Raw genomic sequence first — 27,038 nt, 5'->3', positions numbered from 1 at the left:
TGTAACACAGCAGTGATGCTGGCATTGCTTTCCTTGTGCTGCAATGCTGGAAAAGTGTCATTTACCACGCTGTCTTCCACATCTCCCTTATCTAGAGCTGTGAATGACAGGTCAATAGCATCACCCAACAGCACAGATGTTTCCCAGCACGAGAGCCTGCCTCTGCCAGGGTGGGCATTAACTTAAGCACAGTCTAGACAGCTGGGGCAGCATAGATGTACTGGAGCTCTGAGACTGCTATGCTCCAAGCCTGTTGCAGGCTTTTGCTTCTTAAGGATTGTATGAAAATCACAACTATCCATTTCTTAAGGAAACAGTACACTGCTTTCAGGGTCACAGGGAAACTTAACTTTGTGTAATACTGAACCCCAGACTCCAAACCATAAGGTTTGATAATCAGCAAAAAAACTTGATGCTACGACAAAATAAATGCTTTAAATTAATTTTTGTAAACGGTTACATGGTTTCTAGTATATAATATGGAATGCTTGGTGTGGCTACCCTGCAAGTTAGAAGGCTCAGGAACTGCAAAGAAAATGGATATTTTAGCATAAGGATGATTCTGATGGCATTTACACATCTGCCACAATGTGCAATAACATCAGGAATTTCAAGAGAGCTTCTTAGGATACAGGTATGCATAAAAGATACCAGAATCTGCCCTACACATCCCATATGCCTCTCTCTGATTGTTGCAGAAATACACAAAAGTCCAAATACAGCCAGCTCTACTGCAGAGCCTGAAATGAGCTTCATCATTTATTCTGTTCAGCAAAACAAATGGGCCTTCTGTGCTTTTTCACTAAACACTTGCAATAACTAATCCCAGAATCATTCCTCTGATGCTTTTATTCCATGGTCAGCCCTAGAGCCTCTTTAACAGCTTTGCTTTATAGAGCCATCTTTGGGGGAAAACCTCTGGCTCTGTTTCCCCAGCTTTCTCCAGCTCTGCTGCCTAGCAGGCATGACTCTGCTCTCCCACTGCAGCATTCAGTGGATTAAAGTGTGCCCAGAAACTCTCAGATGCCACAACGCCTCTATTAATCAACCAGCAGAAATGTGTACAGATCCAGTGCCTCTAGCTAAGAAGTGAGGTTTAGAGCATCTGAGAGCAATCAGACAGACATTGCAACTGAGCAAATGAATTAATGAGCCCATTACCCCATTGTAGCATCACAGCCATTGAATTAATACTGTATTTACACTTCACTCCCACACTCACTAAGCGGTTTGATAGGCTTCCTTCTGCCTCAAAAACAATTAAGCTGTATACTGATTTTTCCTTCACGGTGTAGTTAAAAGCAAGAGTCAATCCTTGATGTTGCAGGGTGAAGTGAAGGCTCTGTTGCTCTCCATTCAATATTAATTTTGAGTACTCAGCTGGGTTCTGTGGAAGAAAATAAACTTGGTTACACTTTCTTCAGATAAGAAAGGATCTGTCTTTCCCTACCAAGTGCAACACCATCCCATCTTTAAGGAAGACTGTAATCCTGTTATCCTTTATTCCTAATTACAGGTGAATGCAAGGTGTATCCTTTGCTGGGGACATTTTTCTCCAAATGTTCAATTTCTGTTTCATGTTACAGAGATATTATGCTTCATTTGTAAAGCTATTCCCATGCACTTCTAAGGCAATGGAGCAGAACAAGCTTTTGCATCTGTGGGCTTTACTAGAAAATGCCTGAAAAAAAGCCCATCCTTTCTTCAATGACTGAAAGTCAGGCCTTTCAGTCCCAAACACGTGCTTACCTGAAAAGACTCCACAGGCTGCTGAAATAGGTCCTTGTCTTGGATTGTCACTTGAACAGGGTTCTTTGCCAAATTCAGGACCCGAATTAAACTTTCTTTTGGGACAAGTCGAGGCATATCGGTTTCCTAATTAAAGTAAAAGGCTTTAAGTGCCATCTGTATGCTTTATTAGCACTTTAATATCTCTTCATTTTTAGCCATAATAGTCTTCCTCTCTGTAATGACACTCTTCCATCTCTTCCTCAACAGAAGTTGCACTCAGAGAAAAATGAACATAAATCTTTTTTAGGGAGGTTTCCTCCTAGTAGCTCAATGGCCAACCCATCATTCCTCCCAAAAATTGCTCTTCACACCAATAAGTGTACAGACTACACACCTACTGAGGAGGTAGAACAATGTCACAGCTTTCATTATACAGCTCCCTCGTGCCTGGATTTAACCAACTGCCACATCAGAATGGAAAAAATTGTGCATAGCTTTCAAAAGCAGTGACCAGAATAATTATTTCCCACTGCAGTCAGTGATTGGGAAAATAATCAGACAGAAGTTAAGTAGTTTTGAAAATCCCAGTCCAGCTTCATGTCTGTAATCAGTGCTTTTGCACTGCTGGACACCTTCCCATCTATACAGCCAATTTTATAGACATTATTCCTTGTTTTCTGAGAGAAGCAAGCTGATGCCTCCAGCACTGAGGTATCTCCTTCTGTCAGGAATAATTTCCTAGAAAGAGTACATCAATCAGTGTCAACCTTGTACTACCTGAAGAGCTATTTTTTTTTAAACTGCTCTTTTTTTTTTTTCTTATTTTATTTTCAAGTAGCTGCCAGCAATCCTGCAGGGCTATTTATTTTTCCTCTGTCTTATCTGATACTTTGGGTATTGCAAGCAGGGCATTTTGAACCTAACTTGGTGGGGAGACACGACCACAAAAGACAGAATGAGCTGAATTCCCTATATCCATATGCTGCTCTGGGCCAACAGGCCTGCTAATGTTATCCAGCAAATTCCATCACTGTAGCTTTTCACTTATTCTACTCACAGTCAAGTGAAGATGGACCATCTTATCCTCCTTTTTGCTAGGTCTTAAAATGGCCTTTATGGTAAAATTTTCATGCACAAGAAGGGGGAAGCCTCTAACTCACCTTTCCTCTGCCCAGAGGAGTCACCCACAGCCAGAACAAACTTTGGTGCTTGGCCAGAGATTCTGGTGGTGGTAATGAGAGCATTTCTTTGCTCACATAAAGAGATCAGATAAAAGACCTGAACCCACACAGTCTCATTTCAGTGGGAGGCTCGTTAGGGGATTCACCTGAGGAACCAGCAGATGTTAATCCAGGGCTGTGAGCCAGCCACTCTTACAGAAGATTTTAAGTATACATAGAAGCTTTAAAAATTAATCCTATAGTAACTTTTGTGAGACTAAGGTCAGCCAAAGTCTACACAATGCTGGTCATGAGCCAGAAACAAACAGTACAAATCTGCAGGAGCTAACATGGAATTTATAAGAGATGTGCTGCCATCCTCTCTGGGGATGCCTGGCAGTCCCTGATGCCTGTGACAGCATTCATCTGCCTCCCCAGAGAAACAATTTGGCTTGTAAAAAAAAGCCATCCCCACCCTAAAGCAGAAAAGTAGTTAAATCAAAATTTTTAAAACAATTAAATAAAAAACCAAAACCACCACACAGACAAAAGACCCCAAACAGAAAAGTATAGGCAAGCTACAGCAAGAAATAGGAGAGAGAACAGACTACCTTTTGGAAATTAATCACTAGCATTAACTAGATGTCTGTCAAGCACTTTGACGATGGAAATCTAGAATATAGACCAATACAGATGACCAGCACAGCAAAACTGCAAAGACTAGAAAGAAAGACACAAAGACAAAGAGAGGGAAAAGTAGACAAGGTAAGAATTATCATTAGCAACTGGACAAGTACGCTCAACTGTAAAGCAAACATTACACATTTTGATCAAGGAGCACAATGGCTTAAAGGGTTATCTACCAGACATCAATAAAAACACCCCATGGAAAGAAAGTGGTTCTGAGGAATGCCTTGTGCTTTACTTACATTTATTTTGACTTCTATAACAGCTGCAAGTCCAAAGGCCAGCCCTGCAAGGATCATACCTGTTGCCATTTTCCTAATAGGTCTATGGAGCAAATGAAAGAGGTGCCATTAAGGAAAAAAAAGCAATTCAAATTATAGAATACTGTCCCTCAGAGCCAAAGATGTGCCAAAACCATGTAATAAACTGTCCAACAGGTGGCACTCAGGATGACAGGCTGTTTAAATTTCCAATCTCTTAACTTAAAACTATTTTATTATTCTGTATGAGGCCAGCACTGAGGCCAATTAAAACCGATATGCTGTGAAAAGAAGTTCTTTCCTTGCAAGTTTCATATTATCTTTTCCCAGCTCTTCTAGTGGGAATAGCTCATGACATTATGTTAATCCATGATGTTGGAAGGAGCAGCAGAAATTATGTATCTTCAAGTCCCTTTTGGAAAAGGCAAAAGAAAAGTAACATTCTATTTAGCAGTGGGAATGAGGAACAGAAAAATGTGTAGTTTGTGTCATCAATGTTTCTGACCATCTGGGGCATCATTCTGGGTTATTTCTCATGCCAATACATTTACATTTCTAGAAAATAAAGAGTTTGCTTCTAAACTCAAGGCAAAGCTAGTGCAACTTTACCAGAGTTACATGAGAAAATCTGATATAAATCAAAATAATACATGTCCAGAACAGCAGATTCAAACTGGGTATTGATTTGTTGAGATTAGAGACAAATCTGATTTTAGATTCAGTGATCTCCATTCTTTATAATGGTCTTTAGTCCTGGCATTCAGTCCTGGTTGGTACTTGAGTTTGTGCTGCTGGGTGAACTCCTCCATGGTCATCAGGCAGAAGTTTTTTGCCAAGCCAAGGCACAATCCAGGCCATGACCTGATGATGGTATCAAGGAGAAGCACAGCCTCTGGTGTGTATCCTCCCAAAGGAGCACCACTGCAGGGCTGGACAATGTTTTTTATATGTGTTCATGTACAACTAATTCAGCACAGTGGGAAAGGACCAGCAGGGTGAAGGGGGAGGCTTCTGAGGCACCTGCCACCCCCATTTTATGTGGTTTTGTCTGTCCAGCAATTTGGTTTGGATTAGGAACATGCTTTTTAAGCTAATCACCCCACTCATTACCCTTTCCTATGCTATGGTTCATTTGCAGAAGTGGTGCTGGAGCATAGAAACTTGGCTCCTTTCAGTTGAAATTCCACTGACAAAGGCACTCCAAAAGTGCACATAATGTACTTCCACTGCTACAGAGCATCAGTCCACAGAGGCAGAATACAGATACTCTGAAGTTAATTCACACAAAATGCATAAAGTGGGTCTCATAAACAACCTGGGGTCTGCTCCTATTACACTGCACTTCTTGCTAACACAGACTAGGGATAAAATGCTCGGCTCACATGGAAATCCTCTTATTCACTCACTGGTTAAGACCCTAGCAAGCATGGGACCATACATTTAGTCCCACAGGGACTTTTCAGGGAGGGAATTATTTAGGCATGACATAGGAAACAAGGTGGAAAATATGTTGATCAAATTCAAAGTGAGACTATTCGTATCTGCTTTTTGGAAAAATCTGTACCGAGCAGAATCCAGCATCACTGAGTTTTACCTCTGGCATTTATTTCCATGGTCTGTGGAAGAGGTTGATGCTGCCTCTTGGGACTGAAGTATACTCAAGGAAAGGTGAATGGAAATTTGTGGTTTTCTTCCTTAAAAGCTATTCTGCACACTTACAGCAAAATAAAAAGCACAGATGCCTCTGCATTGTCCCCAAGTACTTACGTGAAATTCAATTTGCACATGCTTATCAGGGGGTAGAGCCCAAGGTCAAAGATTGGGATGAAGACAAGAATAAGAAGTGGATTTAAGAACTGCAATACAAAAGAATGGGAGTTCAGTGGCTAGAAAGCAACTTTCAGTAATTAAACCTATAAAGCACTGTCCTCCAGAAATAATTCCATTACAGAAGGGACATGGATAAACCCTTAAAATTTCCTTTTAAAATATAATCACAGTTTGCACTTAACAGCTTCTGCTATTTAGTTTTCACAGGCATGAATACATTTTGTTCATATCCTCCCCTCCAAGAGGCAAGCAAGCATCACTGGCCCAGTTTCCCTGGAGAGAAAACTAAAACATGATGTTTTTAAAGAGTACAAACCCCACTGACAATAGAGATGAGGGACCTTTGGTGCTGTGGTGGGACTTTGCAACAAATCAGCAACAGTAGAAACATCTTGGGACTTCAGCAAAATCCCAGAGGAACAGGCACTATTCTGTGAGATTGGCAATTTCTTGCACTTCAACACAACCGAGTAATCCTCTGGGAACAAAATTTCTCCTGGGAGGGGCACAGCTTGTCTGCCAGCCAGCAGTGGCAGAGCAAAAAAATAGAGAGTGATGAAGAACAAGCAGAAAGAAATGTTGTTTCAGTTCCAAAGGAAAATTTCAGGGAACAGAACAGCTTTGAATTTCTCCAGAGCTGTTCACCACAAGAATTGTAATCAACTGTGACAACATAGCACCATCTTGGAGCTTTCATGTTCTCATCTACCCTGAAGAAAGGGAAGAACCAAACATATTTCAAGAACAATGTTCATCCCAGGACAGGGGCCTGCTAAAAGGAGATACAGGTTGTATTCTCCACATGCCAGCACTAGTTCAAGAACTATAATGGTGGTATGTTACACCACACCCCTGCACTGTCAACTTCTGCATTAGGACATCCTCGGGGTCTTCTGAACCCCAAGCTTGCAAAACAGCCTGTGAAGAATAAGGCAGAGGCCACACCACAGCAACCAGCAGGAGCACTGCTATTACCTTGAAAAGGAGCAGAGAATGGCCACTGGTCCCATGAGAAAAATATAAATGAGAGAAAAGAAGACAACACATTCTAAGGGTTGTTTCCTACCCTGTAGTGTCTTTTACCTGCATTTGGTCGGGCTGAAGGACATATATTCCCTGAAACAAAAAGATATTCCAAGTGATTCATAAACACTTAACAGATCAGTGCATATGGCAAATAAGTAATTGGTCCCAGAGAGGCCTTTGGAGCCAAGGTGGTTTCCTCAAATGCTTTATGTTGGCTTTAGCAGCTGATATTGTGCTCTTGACACTTGTTGTCTAAGGACACAGTGTTTCATAAGATAATTTTGCAGAAGGAAGCTGCACTCAATCCTTGATATTTGGCAGCTGTGACACAGCTCATGACAGGTACTGAGGCCCATCTTTCAGGCTGGCTGAGCCATGAGCCAGGTGAGTGCAGAAGAATGGGGGTATCCAACCTGGGATAGAGCTTCTAGAGCTTCTTCCCTCCCTGCTTGTATAATGTGAAAGTCCCAATCCTATAAGTGAGCATTCCTAAGCTTCAGGACCCTGTGAGCTCTGTTGGCATTTCTCCCAAGTTCCCAGAAGGATAACAAAAGACCATCCTTGAGCCAGTGGGCTCAAACACCTCTTTCCTTTCCCCATCTGCATCTAACAGGCTTTGGACAACTGCAACTTCTTGGTTTGAGCCAAGAGTCCTCAAGGCTGTAAAAGTTGCTTCACATCTGCATCACTATCCCAGCTCCCACAAACAGGCAAGGTCAACAGGAATGGATGGATGGATGGAGGGATCCCAGACTCCAAAAGGAACCATGGACTTGTCTCCAGGATGGGACTAGTTTTCTGACCTCCATGAAATGCTTTTAATTTGAAATTAAGATCAAGGGGGGGGGGGGGGGGAGGGGTGATCACGGGGAAAGAGTGCAGGAGAGAAGAAAATAGGAAGGAAATAATGTATTTCTAAGAAAAAGTGGGTGGGTGTCTCCTTTCTGCCAGTCCTGTCCTGAGCTGAGTCTAGACTGGCTGGCTGTCTCTGCCCACAGCTGCCTCCTGGGAGAGTGGAAAAATACCAGGTAAATACCCCTTCCTGCTACTTTGCAGACACTATAGAAATGTGCCATTAGGAAATGAGCCTGCAAATATTTCATCTGACACTAAATCATTCCCTGTTTGACTCCTGACTTCTTAGCTGAGCCCTTGTCCACTGAGCAGAAAGTCATAGATTATTATTAATAACATGAACTCCAACAAGCCTAAGGATGGGATCACTCCAATGTTGCAGTTAATTTTCACCTTCTTGAGGTGGGGCAGCTCATGAGGGGGAGAGCAGAGGAGACTGAAACAAAAGCCAAGGAGCTATCCAAGTTCGTGTGGCAAAAAAAAAATAAAAGCCTTGAATCAATCTTTCTTCACCTGGGAGAATCCAGAAGTGACACCTGGTGATACTTAACTCTCTCACTAATGGATCACTAAGTGCATGTGAGCAAAACACCAGAAAACAAATGTTTTAGGTATACATCACATAGACTGCATGGCCTTTGTTCTGTCTTTCTGAGGTGGATAAATTTTACCCAGGGTGTAGTCTTTTTCATGCCTCATTTGAACTAATTAAGCCTAATGAGTATCACATATTGAGAGCCCAATTTTTAACAGGAGTGACATAGAAGGTCTCAAATTTGTGGCTTTAAGTCAATTTTAAACTGGAAAATGGACACTTGCAATCCTAGATTTTGATGTGAGCATCTGCAGGCAAGATCTAGATGGCCTGTTAAAACATACATGTCTGAGAAACAGCCCTGGGTGGGGACACCTTTGGGCAGATAGCTGACCTACATTTATCTGCTACTGCAGCCTGCACTATTTACCATTCACACCTTTGAAGAATTTTATGGAAACTAGCTAATTAATCCCTATCACACACAGGATTCCTGCTGGTTTTAAGAGGCTTCATCAATATATCACCAAGTGATCCAGGGCAGAAATGTACCACTACAACAGCTCTAGTCACACCTTAAAAGGGCTGAGTGACTTGTCTGCCTTCCATGGGGGCAGCAGGCTGAAAATCCTACCTGCTCTAGGTTACAGGGCCACTGGCTGCCACTAGGTCAGCACCTTGCAGGCTGCTGATGGCTCCCAAGCCCTCACTTTAGATGAGATGAGCTGTGATGAACTGAACATGGCTGTGTGAACAGAGCCTCTGGCTTCTAATCACCAAAAGTGAAACTCACCCAGATTCACCAAGCAGACGCTCTTAGTACTGCAAGACTCCGGTTAATAAGCAAGAGCAGGGATGTTACTACTAGTCTTACCAGCCCTGGTGACATTAAGTACTTACAAAATCAGCATTCATTTTTGTGGCTTGCAAAGTCCACCTGGATCCCTAAGGAGAAAACAGACAGCTGTGAAGCCTTCCAGATGTTCTATAGGGCTAGAAAACTCAGGGGCAGAGAAGAGGACAGTGACAGATTCTTCTTTCCCATCTATTTCCCTGTAACATCTGTCATTAGGCAGGACACATTCTCCCCTGTCATTCTCCTGTGCCAGACACCTGGCAGGACTCTGAAGGGCTGACCAGCAGTGATGGTGAAAGACCCTGGACACTTGGTAGGAGTGTGGCTCACTGTATCCCCAGGATGCTTTGGCATTATCCCAGAAGGACAGAGGTGCCAGCTGAGGCTGGCAGGCAGAGCTGTACACACTGTACTGTACCTGCTGATCAAACAGGGCCCAGAACATTGGCAGTGGTATGAAGAGGAAGAGAACACGAGTCACCATTTTCACCTCCCCAATCAGCTGTTTCTAAAAGGGAATAGGCACAAAGATAAGGTAGGAGTATAAAGCCAAAAGATGATTCAAGCCACAAAGCATAGCTCCTATTTCTTTCTGCATGGCAGTTCTTCATTGCACTTACTTGTGACAGTGGATATGTTTGCATTTCTACATTTCAGTGCAGCACCTAAACTGTCCATTAAGGGTCAGGAGAGTACAGATTGGTAAGGGACAGGAAAATGCATGTAAGCAATGGTGTGGCCAGCCTTACTGTCTCCCCTGTCTGCCCACCTCCCCCTTCCCACTCCAAACCTACCAGGCAGAGCATCACTTACTGAGTATTTTTCTGATGCCCAGTCCAGCCAGTGCTCTCTCTTTGGAATCTCACGGGAGCGGTTTTTCAGCCGGTTTTTAATAGCAAACTAGGGAGAAAAACAGGTGAGTAACTCACTCAGGCCATACCTTCCCTTGTCACATTCCCAGCTCAAGGCTACCTTCCCCATCTCCAAATGTAAGTAGTGCCAGAACATCGAGGGAGTGGATTGCTGAATACCTCTAAAATCTCACATTGGATTCTTTATGATTAATTGTCTGCAGGGAAGTTTCTATGATACCAGTTGATTAAAGGTATGATGGGGGAATGAATCATAGAATCATTGAATCTTAGAATATCCTGAGTTGGAAAGGACCCACAAGGGTCATTGAAGTTCAGTCCTGGCCTATTTATGCTGTGTGCTTCAGTCACTGAACACACTGAGTCACACTGGGAAAAAAAACTGGACCTCACTTAGAAATCCTGTCTTTAAGATCCTGCCTGTTTCCCCAAGGTAAATTTGGCACTAGGATTGACCTAGATAAAAAGAAAACATCTGCTGTTAGCAACAGCTCCCTGAAATAGAAACATCATTATCCACCTAATAATAAGAGAGTATTTTTTCACATATCATATTCAGCTCACACACTATGAAAAACAATTTATAAGGCTCTAATGCAACTTCAGCAAGTGTCTCTTGCATTTACATGAACATGCTGAATGTCCATAATATGAATGTGTGCTATTACTGTCTGCTGAACTGATAAAGTTCAGAAAAATTATTCAACTGAAAAAAATGGAGTCATATATCTGATACTCTGAATTTTCCTTTCAGTTCAGTTTCCACCAGCATCTGCCACTCATGGTTCTATTGACATCAACTGAACAGTTCATGGAGCTAAGGGGAAATTACTGAAATGCTAAAAGAATAAACTAGGACCTAAATGTGTTTCTTATTCCTTACAGCTCATCAGCAAGACATCCTGAAGCAGCATAGAGGAGAAGTCCAAAAGTCACCTCCTCTTTTCCTTTGCACCTTTTTGTCCTGCAACCTGAGAGTCATGCATGAAAAAGAAAATTACACACACTTACACCGATGCATTTGCACACTTCCAGCAAGACGTTTCCTTGTGGTGGTGTTTTCCTGTACAGTCCACTTCCAGCAATGAACACAACTGAAAAAATATTATAATCCAAATAGGGATTCACATGGCTGAAGCTCAGTCCTGCACTGGCTTCTGGGAAGGATCCCCCACCCCTGTACTCAAGAGAAATGCTCTGCCCTCAGGGCACTCAGGATTGCACTTCTGACTAAATAAATATACAGGAGTCCTTCAATGCCTACAAATGGAAGAAAATGCAACATCCTACAGATGAGGCAGTGTGATCCCTTGAAAGTCATCATTGTCTTAATGTCTGCTCTGGCACAACAGGCACCTCCACATCTGATTTGTGCTGGGAACCAAAACTTTGAAAATTCACTTTGTCTATGCTTTTTGTAGACTAAAGTTAAGGTGCAATCCATGTTGAATTGCTGCATCTGATGTTGGAAATCAATCCTCACCCATTGAAACCTGTAAGGACTAATCCAGATACAAGAGAGGCCCTGTGCACTTGCATCTCACACACATTTCAATGGAAACTGCTCAAAGACCCCTGCCTCACACAGAGACATTAACAGAAATTGCCTCCATTTATGGTTTCCATAAATGGATATACAATTATATCCATTGTATATCCATAAAGGGATATACAATTTAAGATACTGTTTTATCTTGGTTTTCTCCTTCAAAGCACAAAGAGTATCAGAATGAGACCTCAAAATCCTGTCAGAGACGAAATTATCTGATTATGTATCATTTATCCTGCTCTATGAGAGTCTTTGAGCACACTGGAATTCCAAAGAGGTTAGTAGGGAGAAGCACCTTTAAAACTGAGCATGAAATCTATATAGTAAACTCACCTGAACTTTTAAAACTAACCCAGTTGTCTGGGTCAGTCCACAGGCAGTGGAAAAAAGCACAAGAAACAGTGGAGAAAAAGTATTTCTGTGCTAACACAGGAGGCCTGAGACACTGCAGGGAGCTCACATTTGCTGTTATCTGGCTATGAAGACCTTTAGCACCCAGGTTTGACTTGCAAGACTTGAGAGACCTCTGAAGACAGTTCAGGTGAGTAGCACTTAGCATCTGTGCAAAGTCACCCAGAGTGGGTAGCTGCACTGCCTAATTTGCAGCATGTCCATTTGAAGATGTTGGTGCTTTTAAAAACGTGATCCATTGGGTTTGCTGAAATACCTTCTGGCCATGCCATTGACTCCTTTGGAAGCTGATGTTCCTGCATTAGGTTTAGCACTTGTAATTAAATTGTATCAATCTACTCCGTCATTCAGGAACTGTAGCAACCCAGAAAATCTCATTCTAAATCTGCCTCTAAATCTATCTTGTCTTCCATCAACAGAGGGAGAGGACCAGTCAGGGCCAAAAGGGTATTTTCTCCAGTTCTGCATGTTGCTCACACAGTCAAATATATCACTTCCCAGAGCATTTCAGCATGTTACAAAAGAACAGAGAGCTGCTTTGCCAGGCAGGACGTAGAATTTGGCAGCAGGACACTAGCTAAAAACACATTTCAACTGATGCCCTCACTGAAACTGCAATATTTACACGTTCATTTTCCCCTGGGCAACTACTGTTCTGCTAGAAACATTCATCACAGCATGGTGCATACAGTGTGGCCCTAAGCTGATAGGAACAGGCCACAGGGGAAAATAGAACCTTCTCAGGCCCATGACCGTGCACTTTTTGAAAATAATTGCTGCAACGTTAGCTGTGGCCTGATGACATTTCTTCAGTTTCCTGATTCTTCTCCTTGATGAAAATTTGAGTGGAGACAGCAACATTCACATTCTCTGGGGAACAAATTTTCAAATCCCAGATGCTGTGGTAAAATCACACAACTGCTTGGTCTCTCAGTGAAGATAACAAGCTGAATGAGAAGTCACCCCATGCTGTGCCCAAGCTCACACATGCAGTGTAATAAGGGGACTGCTCTTCTCAGCATCTTGCAGCTGTGAAACTAAAGCTAATGGAGTATCCTCTGTACTGGCTACCAAGGAGTAACAGTAAAAATGGGGAGACTGCTGAATGTTTTGTAAAGGTTGAAGAAGAAATCTTGACAAGTACATTAATGGGGCTAAGATGCAAGTGTTAAGAAGCTCAGGGATTGTGGCTGTCTCCTGACACTTCGATAATAAGGATTTTTTAGTGCAACATAATAATAAGTTGCTACTGTAATTGTGGGAATTACTTCAGCCAAGCAAAGTAAGACAGCTCAGAACAAACTAACATCTCATTTAGCTCCTTCTGCAGCACACAGATTCAGCAGCAGAAGTCTGAGCCATTTAAGATGGTCCTGAACTGCAAGAAGCCCGTGGAAAGGTTAGAAGAGGCAGGTTAAGCTGCTCTTCTATAAGTTGGGGGTCTCTGAGGACTGCTTGGATTGCTGGTCAAAGGCCATGTCTGCTCATAGGCAAAGCTGCAAGCCATCAGGAGAATAATTTTGGTGCCTCCCTTTGGATCAGAGCAAAGCAATTATACTGCGAAGCATCTATCAGACCACCCCCTTAACAGTACCATGATAAAAGACTGCAGGAAAACCATGGTCTGCCCACCATCAATGAACTACTGATATTTATTGCTGTTCTGAACTGGGGAATTGTTAGGTGACCTTGAACCCTTTAATTTCCCATCACAGCATCCGTCCAGAATTAGTGAATTTGTGCATTTTCTCATCAATCCATGGGATCAAAAATGGTAACTCCCATTACAGGCATCACTGTTTCCACTCACCAAGTGCCAACACCATCAGTGCTGCTGGGACACCAAAAGCCAGTGCATAACAATCCTCTCCAAAACATTTCACATCCCCTGTAAAAGAAGTCAGAAATAAAAGTAGCTCATTACATCTAGACTTATGTTACTGGTGCTTTTGATTTGATTCCCTAAATCAGTTACTTCCCCTGGTTTTAAATCTTCTTTGCTGCTGCTTGACACTGTGAATTGAATCTCCTTGAAACAGTTGTCCTCCCTTGATGAAGACAATTTGGAAGCAGGGTTAGTGTCTGCCAGCAAAAGCAGCTGATAATGGGATATTGATGCAAATGGTAGAAGGGAGGGGGCAGACAAATAGGTATAAAGAAGTACTAGGAACTGTAATTGGGGAAAAAAAAGTACAACATTTAAAATAACCTGAAGCCATTCTGTATTTGACTAGATCTAAATAACCAGTACTGTGCTGCATCAGTCTTGTGTGAAAAACCTGAATCTGATTTCATAGCGACCTACAGTGGACAAAGTGGAAGCCAATGCCTGCACTGTGTAAGTGGAAACCCAGGATAAGCCTTAGAACTCCAGTCCCCTTTCTCACCACCACCAATCTCACTGCAGGCAGCCTGCTCCAAAGGTCAGGTCTTGCAGCAGCCCATTAGGAAACCAGGTGTGTTACAGCATGGATGCAGTCAGTCTGAGCTCTGGGTCACTGAAACCCAAACTGTGCCTCTTGGACTAGGTCACTTCTTGCACTGTGCTCCAGCTGCAAACAGCAAACCAGCAATGGGCTCTGTGTTTGAATGCCAGGGGCTAGACATTGCTGCATTCTTAACATGGATAATGAAAAAATGGCTAAAATAAGTCAACAGAATTAACAGGAGACCAATCCATGAAGCCCTCAGCTGCTCCTGTTTACTGGAGCTGGAAAGTCACAGCTGCACAGCTGTGAGCATGCATAGCATTTATTCATTTATTTTCAGCAAATTAGCTAAAATTCAATAACACTGAAAGCATGAGCTCTCTGGGCACACTGAACTTTTAATATGCTAAATGAGTTGGACTTCTCTAACTAAAAATATATATTTTATATTTACCAAACATCTACAAACTGCATTTCCTGCTCTTCCAAAAGAAGATTTCATACTTAACAAAAATACTACTCTTTCCCCATCCTCTACAGTTCCATGTTGCAACTAGTTGATACTGGCACATTTTGATGTTTCAAGGGACTGGATTTTCATCTTCCCATTGACTACTTTAAGCAAAAGCCCTTCCCAACTGAAAGCTGACCTAGAGACACCAGAGAATGAACAAGTAAAAGATATAGCATTTGTCCTTGCCCCTGTGCAAGGTGTAAACACGAGACAAGACCCTGTTAAAATGACACTCCAAACAAACAGAGCTTTCTGGAAGCCATGGAGTGGAATGAAAAAAATGGCAATGAAATGTGAAGACCACCTTGTCCCTGTCCCCATCACCTATGGCCCACTGCTCTGCTCTGTGCCTGCATTTAGAGTGTGCCAATCCCTTTGGCTTCGAAGCACTGCAATACAATGAACTAAGTGCAGCAAGGCTCAGGGACTAAAAAGGGTTTTGCAAGCAGGCTGGAATATAAAGTAGGTCTTAAATGGGGCATAGTGCTTTGTCTTCAAGGCTAGTTGCTCAGGGCAGCAATCTTGCAAGCAGACCCACGCAGACAAGCCTGAGTGCCAGGACAGAGCCCTCCAGAAGTCAGCAGCACCCCGTGGGAGGGAGAAGGAAGGACTCTAAAACCAGCCCTCCTGTTTTTCAGCCCTGATACTGCACAGGACAGCAGAGCTCATTTCCCATCCATAGTTTACCTGAAGGCAAGTCCTTCACTGGCAGTGGGGATTAGATGACCATATAGGTCTTTCCATCTTTCATGTTTTAATTCTGTAGTTCAGGCTGGCTTTGAAATACAACCAGGAATAAAATTTCTGTGAGTTGTCTGCCTGTATTATAAATGTGTTGTGCTGCTACAGCAGGATTAACAAGGTGTAAATGCAATACGCTGACCACTCCACAGATAATATAATTTCTGCCATTCTGTTGTCATAAGAGTCTAACTATGCACAGCAGAGTAGTTAGATGGCAGCTAATTTATTGTTTTATTCTAAATCCACACTGACCTCTTAATACAGGAGTTACAAACGTGGAGATCAAACTTCCAGCATTAATGGATAAATAGAAGATGGAAAAAAACTTGCTTCTCTCCGAGGTCTAAAACAAGAGAAGACAATGTCAATGTCACAGCTAATGCACAGCACTGGGCTTGCAAATTGAACACTATCAATTCTCTTGTTAGGAAGGCTGGGTAAATATTGACACAAAGTGCATAAAATGTTAAGCAAACAAGCTTCTCTTCAGGTGATGGTAAATGCTCACACAAATCAGCTCACGTTACTTGAGAAGTGCTCTGGGGGTTTTTGGCATTTCAGAGGAAAAGCCGCTGCTTTGAGAGTGTTGTGAGAGTGGAAGGAGGGGAAAGCATTTACTTATTCAGAACAAGTAGCATGATTCAGATCCTTTGTCACCTAATTCAATCCAATTTGGCATGGTTTGACAAGCTCATAATTTCCTTCTGTGTCTGAGTTTTTTTTTTTCCCCCTCCTCTCCTGTGTAGAAATAGAAAAGGAAACCTGTGTATTTTAGGGAACTGGTAATCACAGCATAGACAAAAGAGTGCCAGCAATTGAGAAGTATCCAGCAAAGAGGAGACCACCAAGGTGAGGACAATAATAGGGTAAATAAAATCTGGGGGGAGCAAATTCAAGAGCCTGATGAGCTCCAAGAGAAAGAGTTCTGAATTTAACCTAAGCTGTAACATATTGTAGTTTATAGAGTCAAAGCATTCCTGCTGATCTTTCTTCCCACATAATTCATAATTTGGAAGGAATCAAGAATTTGATGCCGAATTTGGTGCAGGAGCAATGTGTGCGTGCAGTCTCTCCTTGTTTGTGGGAGGGACATACATGCACAGTCACAGGTGTGCTGTACACAGTGTTAACCTGCTCTCTGTGCCTGGGTGGGCCAGCAGGGAGGGGAAACAAAAGCATGATACCTGAGCCACCCCATGCTCATGTGTATCAGCAGATTTGGGACACCTGAGTTGATCAGGTAGTGGGGAAAATTGCATCAGACATGGCATGGTGCCTGGCAGAGAGTTTCTTAGGGCACCTTGAGCCTCATCTCTATGACCTGAGCAGCATTTGAATGCAAAGCTTTAACTTAGCTGAGTGTTAGAAAACTCCTCAGGGACTGTTGTTCTGTCTCCTTTCCTTCTAATGTCCTGCTTCTGTCTGCTCCCTGAGACAACAATATTCACAAGGGTAGAAAACTGGAGAAAACGTGAAGAATTGCAGGCAGCTAAAAGAGGACAGCTGTAAAGTAATGAATCCTGAGCTCCAAAAACGTAACAAAACTTCCTGTAACTGATGGTGCAGCCAACAGGAAATATTGCTACTTCGAATGGCAAGGAAAAAAAGCCTCTTATCACAGGGGATTACTGCAGGGAAAAAGGGGAGGTGGGAGAGTGTGGGAGGGCTTCTCTTTATGTCCCCTTGTATAGTGGGTAGTGAGAAGGTCGGGGTGAGAGCCCCATCACCTCCCACTGCCACCCACACTAAAGAATCTGGGGGTCTGCTGGGAAGTAAGGAGATCTGCTTACTTGGATTAAGAGCTTTCTGCCTTGACCCAGCACAGGTAGGAAGACCCCATCAACTTGAGCTTTTGGCTTTTGCACAGTTTTATTTCCTAGAGTGTTCAAGGCTGACCCATACATTCTTTATAAATTATTTATCCTGAACTAAAGGATTTGAAAGCCTTATAAAAATCATCTCAATGGCACGTTCTTATGTTTAATAGAAAACAGCAGGGGGCCTTACTATCTGTTATATTCCATTCCTTGCTGGTGGTTCTGATAACCTGGAACTTTCTTCTGCTAAACTGTAAAATTATATTTTCTTTTCCATTCTACCTTCATGACTAGTTATTTATCATCACAGAGAAAACTAGAGAAATGAGTAGCCTCAGCAACATTCCCCATTCCTGGATAGCCCTCCCATGACTTGTCGAGCCCTCTCAGTCCTGCCCTCTTCTAGCCAAATTGTCATGGCATGTCTCAAATCCTTCATATCTGAGCAAATCAGAATTTCTGAGGGCTGTGATAAACTCAAGAATGCAGCTCTTGACTTGATAAACTTAGAGCAACAACTACTAAAAAGAATGTGGTGGTAAGAGAAGAGGATAATGATGCATGAAGAATTTGGAGCATCTTATTTCACACATTTTCAGATTTTAGTGATGGAAAGAAAAATTATCAGAGAAAAGCTGAAATAACTACAAAAATAATGACCCCCAGCAGCTTGCAAATCATACTGATTGGAATAAAGAATTTCCTCCCCATTGTCTTAATCTTCACAGCAGACATATATGAACAACATGATTTGGATTAGTTAATTTGAGAATAGGTACTGTACATGATAATCCTGATCTCCTTGGCAACCAGAAAATAAAGAAACAAAGAAAGCTTCTTAGCACCTTAAACACCATACTGCACTGTTTGAAAGCAGCTTTGGTCCCTAATTAATATGCACAGCAGCTTCGCATTCATATAACATATCATAAATATAATTTTTTCAGGCAATTTTAACTTGGACTTATAATGCCATGCTCAAAGGCATCTGGAAATCTTCTGCAGATAAATCTGTTTTCCCTATCTGACCTCTCTCCAAATCAGTCCCCATCACTGTCTGTAATAGTACCATTCTCAAAGTGGCAGATCCAAGACTATTATGCTCCTAAAGTACTTAGAAGAGGATCAAATTGATGTTCTGCATTTATCTCAAAACATAAACTTGTCTCTAGGAATAGCAGGGGCAATCTACTTATTTATACATAGAACTACCTCATCCCAAGTTTTCAGACAAAACAACTGTACACTGAAGGACTCAGATGAAGTTTATTGGTGTCCTGAAAATTAAGGGAGAATCAAATGCTTCATTTCATAGGGAATTTTCAAAACTTATTTCAACATACCTGGAGTGGAAGAAAATAAAACATAATGCCCCTCAAATACCACTCCAGAGGAAAGAAATACTCTGATTGCCCTCGAACCTTTCATCCCTTACAAAATCAAAACTTCTCATTGCAATTCTGATGACTTAAACTTCCTATCACATAGCACAAAACATTTGTTTCTTCTGACAGGCCAAGGAATTTTGAAATGGTAAAATAGAATATTTTCTATTTTGAAAAAGAACAAATAGAGCAGAACACATTGTTCTTATCAGAATGCTTTTTACAGTTTTCTTTCTCTAAATTAGTTTTTCTTGAAGGTAGCACACAGGTGAATGTTTGAGCTTTTGTAGTGGATTAATTTGTTGGCGAGATGTAGTCTGAATGCTGGAGAATGGGTACAGGCCCACACAACCACAGGCAGTTCAGGTTTTCTCTCTGTAATGCAGCTGCAGTCGTAAATTTGGAATAATAATATGTATGTGCCTGAGAGAGGTGCTGAAATTCATTAGCTGAAGTCTATAAAACACTCTGAAGATAAGTGCTATATATTATCATACTGTAATTAGGTGGTAATTGAAAGATGCTGGATAAACACTATTAATCATTAATATTCATAGAAGTAGCACTTGTGTAAATGCTGTTGTTGGACCTCTTAGAATTCTTTTGGGACAACTACTGGTGAGCAAGCCAGGATGCCCATGCACTGGGATGCATGCAGATATCCAGAGCACTGCTGATCCCTCTTCTGCAGCATCCCCTAAAGCACCAGTGCAACTGGCAACATGTGGACATGCCTGCAGGAGTGACCACAGAACACCCCATGTTTTGTTACTTCTTAGTGATGGTAAGCTTTGTCACTTCAGCATCACTCAGTTCACATGCAGAAAGCACAACTGTTCCCGAAACTTTAAATGCAGTCTATATTATTTCATTACATGCTGACTTCATATTGGGGCATTGCAAAAGACCAGGAGCAAACTGCCCTACTGTGCTCCTTGTCCAAGGGGCCAACTCTTATCCAACTTTACCAGTGCTTTTCCTGACACACTCTTAGTCTAATGCCCTTCTTTAATGCCTCCACTGATGGGAATTTCCATCTCCCAAAGGCCTTAATATTTTCCAGTATTTCTCTAGATCTGTTTCTGGAAAAAAATTTCACACTGTCAGTCCTAAATAATCCTCCTTGAATTTAATCCTACTCACCACAGACCCCAATACTTATTTTCTTTTTTGTAGTAGTGACCTTCTACATATTTGAGCACTTAATGCCATGTAGACAATGAACTTATGCCACGCACACAATTGCTGATTTGAATACTCGTCATTAAAAAAATAAAAATTTTTATTTGTGTGTTAGGTCAACGTAAATCTATTTAACTTGAAGTAAATTGCATTTTGCCTGAGGATTAGCACTTCCTGACCTGCTTTGCTTCCTTAAGCACCACCTCATCCCTGGTTGAGCCCTTGTGCTGAATAATGGGAGTTTGAGATTAGTGCAGATGAGGGGCTAAGCACTCATGACAGAAAATGAGGACACAAAGCAGCACCTGGACTGCAATTCACAGGATACACAGCACAAACACGGCTAAGCAAAAACATTTTCTCAACTCACTCAAACTTTCCATTCTGGAATGCCCAGAAAACATTCTGGCATTACTTGCAGAAGACTGAAATTTCCTACAGTTCTTTCTGAACAACATCTGAGACACAGACTATGATTGATTTGAGGAAAAAATCCCACAGAAGCACAGGCTGGTGATGCAGTCTTTTCTTTCATTTGCTGTATTCCACTGCAGTGCATTATAATCACCCCTGTTAAGCTGATCTATGATATATACAGTTTTGTGATATGAAAGCCAGGATTTTTCAACTACTCTGATGCCCAATTAACATTTAGATGACTTTATGCAATTATGACCTATCCTTTCCAGTATCCATCCTGTTCTGCTGTCATTTTGCCTTCCTGAAGCATCTAGAGTCTCTCCAGTCTTATGCAAACCATCCTACCTCTTGTCTTACTATGTCTTTTTCTGAAAACTGGCCCTTATTCTAGCACGATAGGTAAGTAGACACTGCAGGTTTTAGGAAAGAAAAGAAGTCTTACATGTTCCTCTTCAAACTGGTCCCCACCAAATGCAGAGACACAGGGCTTGATCCCTCCCGTTCCAAGGGCGATCAAAAGCAGACCAACCATAGACAGGACCCTTCATGCAAGAACAAAAATATCACCATTGCAAAACCTTTCCAAGCTTATGAGAGCAGTTTAGTGTCACCCAACCATGATTCCTCTGATAATGTTGTCTTTTGCACACAGGTAAGGATGATGAGCCAGATAAACAAACAAATTAAATATCAAAAAAAATTGAAAAACTAATTAATTATCCTAATTTCTGCATTCTGTACCAGTCAATTACCAAACTGGTTTTGTCAGTTTCTTGTTGTTCTGAGATCCAATGGACATATAGGAGATCAAAGATCTATGAAATTATTTCTACTCATATAACAAAAGCTGTCAGAGATCAATTGAGAAAAAGAAAAAAAAAAAAGAAAAAGGGGAATACTTTTTGCAGCTTTGTAGCCTGGGTAAGAGCAGACAAACTGATTGAATTAGGCTCATTCTTGTGTGCTTTCTACTTCCCAGTGGTTTTCAAAATACCATTGTTGGCCTGACAGATTATGTCTCTAGGGAACAAGAGTATCAGGACTGGCTGGGTCTGGGACAAAAGAAAACTGTTCAGCAAACAACATGTGCTCCTGCCTGCATGTGCTTTTTTTTTGAGCCATGACCACACAGACAAAACCAGATTGGTGGTTTCAGAGACACTACTCTGACAAGCCTATCAGTTCAGAATCTAGAGGGTTGTATCCTGTGGAAGAGATTGACTCTTCCCTTGTCATCAGAAAATGTATTTCAGTTTTGTGTTCTCATGCACATGGGGGAACCGTGCTGAGCTGGGCAGCTATGCTGATAAAATGAGGGAGAAAGGAGCCTGGTGCAGGCAGTTGGATGGAGGAAACCAAACCAGTAGCATGGTATAGCAGAGAGGGGTAATCCCCAGTGCTTCTGTCAAAGGGGTTACAGTCTGTGTGGTGACTTCCAGCTTCATCTGGCATGTTCACACACTAGATCCACCCTTCTGCTCTTACTCAGACATTCCTAACCCTTCCCTGATGAAAGTAATCCATGCACAGCCCCCAGAATGCTGGCCTGATGGAGATGGAACAAATTACAGGCTTGGGTTAACTAACTACCATCATAACCTGCTACAGCACTGTGGCTTCAAGGGCTACTTACACATGAACTGCCTGGTTGCCCAGGGATGGAATGGCACCGACTGACTTTATCAGATGGCCAACAACATACACAATGGAGAGGTAGATGATGGTCCTGTGAGGAAAGCAAACAGCAGTGACTGAAGGTGCTGGGTGATGTACAGTCTGAAAACAGAGTGTGCCCATGTGCCCTAGTATGGCAGCTCTTCTTGGCAGACACACAAGGAACTGGTTTGTTCTATCAGAGCTATATTGGGCAGCTACAACTCCTTTGTGTCAACACTGAGGGCACTAGGAGGAATATGCAAATGGATTCAGATAAGGAAGGATAGCCCCTGCTTTATTTATAGACATTACTGAGCAGAATAAATGAAAAGTGTTCCAGTCATGCATGAAAGACTGCAAAGAGAAGAGCACTGTTCATGTCCAACTCACTTTCCAGATTACTAATAACTGACATTTTGTAGGATGGGCATAACTGAATCCCTTGACTGGAAGGGATGTCTAGAGACTGTTGCCCACATTCAATCCACCTAACCCAAAAACCTGAATTAAGAGTGTGGTTTCCTCATTGTAAGTCTGTTTTGGTCCCCAAGTATCTCTGAAAGACTGAACTCCTCTATCTGCCTCCCATGTGTTGGTGAGGGAGAAGAAGAAATATGAGCAGGATAATCAGACTCTTGAGTGTATTCTATTCCTTCATCACCTTCTAGATTAAGAGAAATCTATGTATTCATGTGCTGAAGATACATACAGAGGGAATCAAAGGACTTTTAAGGACAGAAACACTAGAAGTCATATGAGCTTTGAGCATGGAAGAGGTCCCTGATGCATTCAACCCTGGTTGCAACAGCTAATTTAACACCACATCAGATCATTCCTAAAAGCCCCTCTAATCTGTTATATTGGCCAAGGTCCAGCAAAAGCCACTTCCCATTAAATTATAGGGATTACTCCAAGAAAAGTCTCTTGTCTAACACACAAGCATCTGTTCTCACATCATGCTGCAAGATAGACATCCTCAAATACCCATGAACATTGCTAGGTGACCTTAAACGACGAATTTAATAAAGTGCCACTGTTATTTTTTTCTTTCTAAGGGACAAGAAAATTCTAAAACCAAGTACAGAGAAAAAAAACTTGCTTCAGGATAGGCATATGGCAGCTGTTTATTTCCTATTGAGACTCTTCTGCCAGATAGGCTTAGTCCTAGAGAGAAGAGTTCAGCTGTACTTCATCACCCTGACAGCCAAGACTTCTCAAACAATGAAAAAACAGTGCCAAGCAAAGGAAGTCCTATATCCAGCTGGTCATCACCACTCTGGGATAGATGTTGGCTACACAACTTATCATCAGAAGGGAAGACTGCCTAAGGACTCTTACTCAGGAAGAGTTTATCTGGTTATGTGCTGATGGAGATGATTAGAGAGAATACAAGTTTTTTGGGCATAAAAGTGGGTGTGCTGACACATTACCTATGCTGTGAGAAGTGTAAGTACATTACAGATAGTGACATTTCATCTGAATCTGTGAGATCTGCATGATGACATTGCTTCCTCACTATCTTTGAATACTTCTCAGAAGCAGACCTTAGCAAACTGGGAGTGAGTTGCCCTACACCATAGCTTCCTGAAGTCAGGTAGGGAAAGTGGAGGAAAAGGGTTATTGTAACATTAATTTGTCCCAACTTTGTTGCCTATTGGTCTTTGGGTGTTAGACAAGCACAGAACAGCATGAGCAAAGAGATGAGCTCTGTTAACAGAGAGGTGCCGTCCTTCACAAGTGTGTCTCTGCTGCACTCTAAGCTAGCTCAAAACTGGGAGCACACCCAGCACTGTCCTTGCACAGGCTGCATGGCATGGATGCATGCTGCCTGAATTAGAGAGATGTCTTCACTTACTTGTATTTCCCCAGCCACGAGTCTGCCATGATGGCTCCGATGACAGGCGTGAAATAACACAACGCGGAAAAGGCATGGTACACAGCAGTGGAGAGATTCTCATCCCAGTGGAAGAAGCTTAAGAAATACAGTGTCAGGACAGCTAAAAGGAAACAAAAAATCATATCAGATAATTAATGTGTATATCTGCAGGTAAACAGCATCATGGTGGCAAGAAAATTACTGATTGGTCTAGCAACTGAGAAGTGCTGTGGAAAGATTTGTGCTTCCAGACCTGTTCCTCATAATCTCTGACATAGGAAAGCTAAAATGAGATATATGAGTATCTGACATCCTTTGCTCATAAACATTTATGTTTAGCTGAAAAACGTATTTTCTAGCTTATCTTACCCTAACCTGTAGTTCTGTTTATGCACATTTTCTATTTGCAGATTAGGTGCCTGTAAGATTCAATTCCCAAACACACTGATTGCACATCAACTATGAAAGACATCACATAGTAGAAAACCAGGTTTGATATAGAGAATTGTATAATAATTTAGACTGGAAGGTACATTTGGAGCCCTCTAGTCCCAACTTCTCATCTTAGATATAGCAACAATGTTAGGGTACACTGTTCATATACACATTGCAAAATGTTAATTAACTTTGAAAGAGGGCTGATACGACACACAGCATAGCTCAGAAACACCAATCCAATTTGTGCAAAGACCTCAGGATGGGAAAGTCACTCCCAGACACAGGCCACAGACCTCGCATGCCATAGTAGGAGAAGCGCTCGCAGAACTCGTTCACCACAATGAAGGCAATGCTCAGGGGGTAGTTGGAGCCACAGAGTTTCTGTGGGAGACAAACAACAACATATCAGCTGTCAAAGCCTTCACCCCAGCAGCATATTCCCACAGTGTCTGGACAGTGGAGTCCAGTCCAAAAACCAAGTGCCCACAGCTGCTTGACTGGCCTATGAGCTGGACTCAAAGGAGAGAGTGGACCTCACACTACTCTTGCTTTGATTAAGGCTCCCCAGTGAAATCAGCCTGGATGGGCCCAGTAAGGACTGTCTTGAGGATTCATGGGCTGTCAGCAGTAAACCATGCTTGTAGCTCCAGGAACTCCATTGGAAGGGTGCTACCAACTCTCGACTGCAATGCTAAAAAGTTATTGAGACAAAAAAAACACCTTTGGATGCCTTTTCTTCTGCATTTCATATAAAGCTGCCACCATGCCCCAAAACTGCTCCCTCTTCTAATACCAGACCTTGCCTCAGAAACTGGGAGACCCCAGGGATCTGCTGTCTGCTTCTGTATGTGAAGCTGCTACCTCTCTCAATCTCTGCTTCTTACTTGTGCTGAACAGTGCCACCACTCACTGAAGCAGAACATCAGCCCTCTGTCCAGCACGCCCTCAGGCATGGCATCCATTTCATAGTCCAAGATTGCTGGCATAGCTATGGATAACTCAATTTATTAATCACAACTTAAAAAAACCCCAGCAATGGGACTGTCAAACCTAAGTGTGGCCACTCTATCTCTGAGCCTGACTTTACTCCAGCTAACATCAGCACTTCCCAAGTGAAATACAAGGCATTAAACAGATGAGTCTTGGCACCTTGTGTGGGCCTCTGTCCCTCTTGCTACCCCACAGTGGTCTGAGCTAAGCAGCTTTCAGCTTCCAGCTGCTTAGTAGCTCCACTGCCTCGCAACAGGAAAGAAGGTTTTCACAGCACTGCCCAGCCTCTGCCAATTAGTGGGAGAGAGGGGCTGGCCATGGATTTGGTGAGGAATTTGGGGGAGTGTGATATGAACAGATGCAACTATACTTATAGATTTAAACAGTCACAGTATGGGCCAGTGAAGTGAGATGAACTCTTCACATGGATTTCTGTGCCTCATTTCTGTGTCAGAAATAATTAATTCCTGTATTTCTTCCCAGAGACCCAAATGTAAATACAGTACCAAAATAGATGTGTTTATTCAGGTTTATTTTGCCACCAAGGGACCTAAGCTATTTGGATTCCCAAAGCAATGGCATCAAATTTAGCAGAGTCCAGCTTAATGATGCTGTCTTCCTCAACATTATGAAAGAGGAACAAAACAGACTGATTGTAAAAAAATCAAAACTCCACTACTCCCATTTCCCCCCTACTTTCCATTAATTAATTCTCTAAAGACAAATATTTTTATATATAATATATATGTATGTATTTTTCTCACTAAATATGGGCTGCCTTTTTATAAGAAACCCTTTTTGCTTTACTAAAGTAAATACACAATTATTCATTTAATCTATGATTTGCTCTGAAACCATTGTGCTCAGCAATATGGCTTGTAAGAAAGAGTGGGCTCCCTTGGAAACCATACTAGGGCCTCCTGCTTTTAGACTAGCCTAAAAATGGTGGCACATATAAGATGCAAATGCACAAACACACAACCATATGCACACACAGAATATTCTTCCCCAACAAGTTTTTCATAATAAAAGAAGAAAATCCATAAGAGGCAGATTATATTTCTTGTGGGTGCTGGGAGGCATTTTATGAAATTGGAATTAACATTGTACAACAGGAATTTTTTTTCTTCCTCTTCTTCCCAGACCTCACTATACATACTCTTAGCATTTAATAACATTTGATGGAGGTGCAGAGAGTGACTGTCCAAACCAGGTAGACAAGTGGCAGGAGCACTGCTGCCTGAACTCGACCCTCCATACCCAGTGCACAAGTCCCAGTGGATTTATCTGCACTGGCTGAAGGTGCAGTGACTCATTTCAGCCACTCCTGCTCTGGAATGGCACCTCCTACAGACGAGTAGGAGCAAGGAGGGAAAGGAGAGCAGGGAGCAGTGACTTCCCAGCTAAACCTTCCCAAGTGCCTGAGCCACGACCCTGAGTACGTGCTTACAAACAGAGCAACAACTTACAAGCAGGGGTACTTCCATCTGGCTTGTGTGTCATGAGATGGCATCAGCACATGCAGAAACCCTCATGTATTCTCTCCACTGTGTCACTAACCTGCCTGTGGCCTGCCTGGACATCCAAAAGTGGGAAGCTTTCATCCATGCGGAGAGCCAGATGCCGTTTGCTCGCTTTGGCGGAGGCGGACCGCGCTCAGCAGAGAGCCCCAGCAAAAGCAAAGAGGTTAAGCCTGGATTCATGAACACAGATAGTCTGCAGTGCCACAGCAAACCTGGGATCTGTGGGATTATGGATCTCTTAAAGATACTGTGGAAGTTGATAGACTGTGTCTTTGGAAAAAAGAAACTTCAT

The 27,038-nt window shown here is 42.2% G+C and overlaps 1 protein-coding gene across 4 annotated transcripts in view; it reads right to left on the bottom strand.

Annotated features, from left to right (window-relative positions):
- Nucleotides 1-27,038, bottom strand: part of SLC15A2 (solute carrier family 15 member 2) — a 50,719-nt gene that overhangs the window by 9,404 nt on the left and 14,277 nt on the right. For all 4 annotated transcript variants that reach the window (XM_079311842.1, XM_079311843.1, XM_079311841.1 and 1 more), the window contains 15 exons: nucleotides 24,527-24,614; nucleotides 23,775-23,916; nucleotides 21,897-21,989; nucleotides 20,706-20,805; nucleotides 15,712-15,802; nucleotides 13,583-13,660; nucleotides 10,824-10,906; nucleotides 9,754-9,840; nucleotides 9,359-9,448; nucleotides 8,985-9,029; nucleotides 6,752-6,784; nucleotides 5,606-5,694; nucleotides 3,821-3,902; nucleotides 1,750-1,875; nucleotides 1,223-1,387 (listed from right to left, as the gene is read on the bottom strand). In XM_079311842.1, the coding sequence (XP_079167968.1) occupies nucleotides 1,223-1,387; nucleotides 1,750-1,875; nucleotides 3,821-3,902; nucleotides 5,606-5,694; nucleotides 6,752-6,784; nucleotides 8,985-9,029; nucleotides 9,359-9,448; nucleotides 9,754-9,840; nucleotides 10,824-10,906; nucleotides 13,583-13,660; nucleotides 15,712-15,802; nucleotides 20,706-20,805; nucleotides 21,897-21,989; nucleotides 23,775-23,916; nucleotides 24,527-24,614 (1,392 nt within the window). The remainder of the gene's footprint in view (nucleotides 1-1,222; nucleotides 1,388-1,749; nucleotides 1,876-3,820; nucleotides 3,903-5,605; nucleotides 5,695-6,751; nucleotides 6,785-8,984; nucleotides 9,030-9,358; nucleotides 9,449-9,753; nucleotides 9,841-10,823; nucleotides 10,907-13,582; nucleotides 13,661-15,711; nucleotides 15,803-20,705; nucleotides 20,806-21,896; nucleotides 21,990-23,774; nucleotides 23,917-24,526; nucleotides 24,615-27,038) is intronic.

This window comes from Erithacus rubecula (assembly GCF_903797595.1).
Source record: "Erithacus rubecula genome assembly, chromosome: 8".
In the NCBI taxonomy this organism is placed as follows: domain Eukaryota; kingdom Metazoa; phylum Chordata; class Aves; order Passeriformes; family Muscicapidae; genus Erithacus; species Erithacus rubecula.
The sequence above is the reverse complement of the archived record's forward strand: the minus strand, read 5'-3'. Positions and strand labels throughout refer to the sequence as shown.